General features: G+C 33.9%; 1 protein-coding gene across 1 annotated transcript; it reads left to right on the forward strand.

The window, feature by feature from the left end:
* Nucleotides 1-497: 497 nt before the first annotated feature.
* On the forward strand, nucleotides 498-2,285 carry LOC127702466 (zinc finger protein ZFP2-like). The gene has a single exon (XM_052206675.1). It carries the CDS (start codon nucleotides 517-519, stop codon nucleotides 2,242-2,244), a length of 1,728 nt encoding a protein of 575 aa, XP_052062635.1. The 5' UTR covers nucleotides 498-516; the 3' UTR covers nucleotides 2,245-2,285.
* The last annotated feature ends 3,179 nt before the right edge of the window (nucleotides 2,286-5,464 follow it).

A 5,464-nucleotide genomic window follows, 5' to 3' on the forward strand; every position in this document is an offset into this window, starting at 1 on the left:
TTTTCAAGGTTAGATCTGGGTTTTATTTTTATTTGCTTTAGTGCAGTTGTAGTTATTCGTATATAATTGCGATATTGCTACTGTATGTGTATCGTTCATAAGGAATATTTACACGATCAATGTTCTACAGATTAGCAGTTCTACACACATAACAATATTGATTGAAGTGTGTGCAGCATTGTTACAAGCATCTCCAGGAATCAATTGTGTTATCTAATACACCATTGGTAATCATCGGGGATCTTAATGAGCACACATTATGATAAGTGGTGATTTTAATACAGACGTCTGAACGCCAATCAATAAGTAGCAGTCTAGAATTATTAAGTAAGAATTATACTATGCATTGTCATATTGTTCTTTTGTTCATAGAAAATCGTTACTTTAGGTAAGATAAAATAAATATTCTATTGCAAAAGATATTTTCTTAGATTTGATTAAAGGACATAATCTATGTTATTTAATTACACCACGTTCTCTTTTACTTTCAGGGATGGTCTAATCTGACAACATATAATGCCAGAAAACAAAATGGAGATCAAATCAGAAACGAATATTGTTTGTGATGAACTTGATCAAAACGATTTACAACGTGACCTTGTCTCTATTAAGGTTGAAAGGAATCATAATGGTTCTGTGTTAAACGTACCAGAATTTCAAAGAGAGTCATCTAACATCGGTGGAGATGTCGTCGCAGAAGACGAACGGGAAAATAGTATTACTGATACAAAAGAAAATCTGCCATCCATTGCAAATGAGGAAGAAGACATTAAGAACAAGGACAGTAATTTTGCCATGGAAACGAAGGAATTTAATTGTTATTCACCTTGCATCAATACTGCCAAAAATGCTACTTTGATAGATGATATAAGCGACATAAAACCAAACGTTCAAAAACCTTCCTCCAGTAATCTGGTAAAACAGTCTCAGGTTTTAGGAAACAAAAAGATGACGTCTCATGCACAAGCGCTTAATAAAGAAACCAAAGACAGTAGGACCAATGGTATAACAAAACTTTCGGCACATGACACGGAGATGACTGGACAGGCAGTAAACGACAGCAAATGTACAATGTGTTACAAAAGTATTCAGTGTAAACATACTACAACGGATGGCAAAAATAGCAGTAAGAAATTTCAGTGTGATGTATGTGGCAACTGGTTCAAACATACCTACACACTGCGAAAACACAAGTGTAATCACGAGGGAGAGTATTCTTGCAGTGTATGTAACAAACGGTATGGACTACCAAGCTATTTAAAACGACACATGCGTATACATACTGACGAGAAAACGTTTTATAAATGTCGATATTGTGATAAGTCACTATGCAGTACATCCAGTCTGGCAGCGCACGAGAGACTGCATACGTTGGACAAACCATTCGAGTGCGACGTCTGTCATAAGCGGTTTACTCAGTCTAGTAACCTTACAACCCATAAAAAAGTTCACTCTGAATATAGACCATATGTCTGTGAACTTTGTTCTAAGCCTTTTAGACACAAACAGTCTTTATTGGTACATTTGCGTTCTCATACACATGAGCGACCGTACACGTGTGGCACATGTGGACAAACTTTCACTCAAAATACACATATGCGTACTCATGAACGACTTCACTCAGGTGTGAAGCCCTACAAATGTGATATGTGTGAGAAAACATTTTCACGTAAGCATCATCTGGGGTATCATTTAGAAACTCATTCTGGAAAGACATATAAATGTTCTATCTGTGAGAAATCTTTCACGGCGGAGAGAGCAGTTATACAACATGAGCGCATACACACTGGTGATACGCCATATAAATGTGACGTGTGTGGGAAGGAATTCAAATATCACGGCTACCTAAGCGTTCATAAGAGAATACATACGGGAGATATGCCGTTCAGATGTAAATTTTGTCCAAAGGAGTTTATTGTAGCTAGTTCCTTGCAACAACACTTAAAACACAACCATAGAAACAAGAGGAAACGACCTGGTTCAATTATTACGTCACCATCTGATGATATAAATGGTTCAACCAATCAATCAATTACGGGAAGTTGTACCAACAATTCAGAAGTACAGGAAGCTAATGATAATGGGCTGATCGAGTCAGTCGAGCTAGCTTGTGATTCTGCAAAAAAGCGACCTGTAACTCAGTCTGTTATCGGACAGAATGAAAAGAAAAAATCTGCGAATAAAAAACAAGACGCTAGTAACAAGAACATTTCAGTGAAGCGGCGCAATAAAAGAACTGCTTGACTGTATACTTAACTCAAATACATTGATATGTTTGTACTTGCAAATTCTATATAAAAAAACTGTTAAATATGTTCACTTTGTGTTAAATCTTGATGATGTTCGTATTTGTTTGTTTAATAAATTTGACAATTTTCTCTTTTGACTTTGTTAATATTATTTTATTTTATTTTGACTTTGTTGATATTATTTAGTTTTAGCTTTAAAATATTTGAAAGTAATTAAATGAAAACATTATTTATCCTTGATTGAATGAACTATAACAGTGTGAACACGATGAAACCACAAAGAAATGTCACCAGAGAATTTTTTGAATGGCGTCGACCTTTTTCTTTGATATATCAAAGTAGAAGTCACAGTCCGAAGGTGAGAATTACCATCGAAACTTAGTTTCATTTGTGATTTTGTTAGTAACCGTCTCGTGCTCACCACCTACACATTATTGGTGTGCCTGTCCAAGGCAGAAGCTTGTAGTCCACTGCATAGTTGCCGTTGGTTGCTGTTTGTCATAATTGTTTTTCGTTTAATGCTGTAAGCTTAATTAAATCAGGCCATGATTTTTCTCTTTTGAATTGTTTTACATATGCTTGTCCTAGGACTTTTTGGTTTCTGCATAAATTCTGAATTGATCTCCAGTAATTTCAATAGAATTGAGAAAGGAAACGGGGAATGTGTCAAAGAGACAACAACCCGACTAAAGAGCAGAAAACAGCCCAAGGCCACCAATGGGTCTCCAACACAGCTAGAAAACACCGCACCCGGAGGCGTGCTTCAGCTGGTCTCTAAACGATAATGTATACTAGTTCAGCCAAAATGGACGTCTCTAGTTTATTTATATTGCACAATAAATCTGTATGCTATATTTGTAAGTCAAATTAAGGAATGACAGTACCACACTTTGAAGAGTAGCCACCGTCAAATTAAAAAATGATGGTAACAACTCGGTACTGTTACATCAATTATGATACACTTCTCGTAAATGTTTCAAAAAAAAGTAAAATAACAAAATACCGAACTCCAAGGATTTCCAAAACGTAAAGTCCTTTATCAAATGGCAAAATCAAAATGAAACATTTGAATAAGGCTGGAAAAGTCCTCTGTGATTATATAACGTTATTTCCAACTACTGCGTCCGGCTACCGTAGAATTGAAATGGCATCTCACAATGTTTAAAAGCATTTTTATTTAAGTATAAAGAGAACAAAAAGGATTTTTTTAAAAGATAGCTTTTATATGAAATGCTTTCAGAAAAAATGAAAAAAACAAAAGGCCTCTAAGAGCCTGAATCGCTCACCTGTCAAAATGTTGTTGTTTATAGTTTCTACCTATCTATTAATTTTTCGAGATAATCGGCAAAAACTGGAAATAAGTAAAAAATAAAACGATTACCTCTATTTCCTCCATTTTTGTATTTCTGTAGATCTTATATTGACGATTATGTTTGATGTTCACAGTTTCTAACTGTCTACTATAGTTTTCGAGATGAGATAACAGGCAAATGGAATTTAACTCTTATAAGGGGTCACTTGACAGTTTTGGCCATGTTTAACTTATTTGTATATCTTTATTTGCTATACAACTACACTATTTACGATTTCTCTATTGTATTATATTTTCTTCAAACATGCATGAAATTGGTAAAAAGTGTCTTTCAAGGGCAATAACTCCTATAAAGAGTCGATTGACAATTTCAGTCATTTTGGCTTATTTTTTCTGCAAATTCAGAATTTACAATTTCTCTCATATTAAAGTTTCTGCAAGAAAGGTAAGAAGCCCTTTTCAGGGCAATAACTCCTTTAAGGGTCAATTAACAAATTCGGCCATGTTGACTTATCTGTGGATCTTGTTTTGCTATGCAGCATTTCTACATTTGAATATTCTGTTTATCTACTGTAGTTTCCGCAAACAAATGAAAAAAGGGTAAAAATCATCATTCAAAGGCAATATAACTCCTATAAGGGGTCAATTTCGCCGGCCATGATTACTTAATTGTAGATCTTTTTGTTCATGTCATTCTTAATATTTAAAGTTTCTCTCTAGCAATAATAGTTTTAGTAATAGACAATAAAAAAATTGTGAAATTTGCTTAAAATTATCATTTCAGGTGCAATAACTCCAAAATGAGTATTTATTTTTTTCTGAAAATTCCGTGAGAGATAGACCTTGATCTGCTCATCATTTTTATCCATATAAGTTTATTTTTGTTGCTTAGAATATTAAGATACTAGCCAAAAACTGCGAAATTTGCTAATTATTGGCATTTAAGGGGCAAAAACTACAAAATTGGTTGTGCGGTTTTTCTGAAAATTAGATAGTAGAAAGACCTTGACTTCTTGATAATTTTAATCCACTCAGTTTTACTCTTACTGCTTTAGTTTTTAAATATAAGCCGAAATACTGCATTTACTCCTATGTTTTATTATACCTACAGTGGCCATGTTTATTGATGGATCAAAGCCCTGGATACACTTAAAACCAGATTGCCTAAGGAACATTCAGGTTAAGTTGGTAACATTTGAAAAGTAGTCAAACAAGAAATTTTTCTTTAAGTTAACGACGACGACGAACGCTAAATGATGGCACTAGCTTAAATAACATAGCCTTTTAGACCAAGTGAGCCAAGAAACAAAAAAGGAAAAGGTTACCATATTCATTTTTTTTGGGCTTCTAAAATATAAATTTACAATAAATATATATATCCTTTGTATGCAACTACATTATCTCACTCTGTCAGCTATTTCATCTGAGATAACATTTTTTTTCTTATTTTTTTTTTTATCAATATAACATTTTCTGCATTTGTAAGGAAAGTTCTCTATGAAAGAGCCTGGATCAATCAGTTGGAGTCATTTGCTATTCTAGATGACAGAATATTTCCATGTACAGTCTTTTCATATCATACTTAATCAAATTCAGACCCTCTCTTATATACATGTATACCGCGGCCCCTCCCCCTGAAAAAAAAACCTATACTACAGTACTGAATTTTGGCATATTTCCATGTGAAAAAACGTCCCTCTCCACCAAAAGAAACATAAGAAACATGAGAAGTATTTAATCGAGTTTAAATGTGTCACTCGTGGGTATTTTTTAGATACAGTAAGCAACAATTACAACAAATGACTAAAGGTATAACGAAAAGTTGTAGCAGTGATTTAAAATCTACACTTTACCTCTAAATATCAACTGATATCGTATGGGACGGGAATCAGTTTTAATATCC

Source organism: Mytilus californianus, unplaced genomic scaffold, assembly GCF_021869535.1.
Source record: "Mytilus californianus isolate M0D057914Y unplaced genomic scaffold, xbMytCali1.0.p SCAF_5, whole genome shotgun sequence".
NCBI lineage: Eukaryota > Metazoa > Mollusca > Bivalvia > Mytilida > Mytilidae > Mytilus > Mytilus californianus.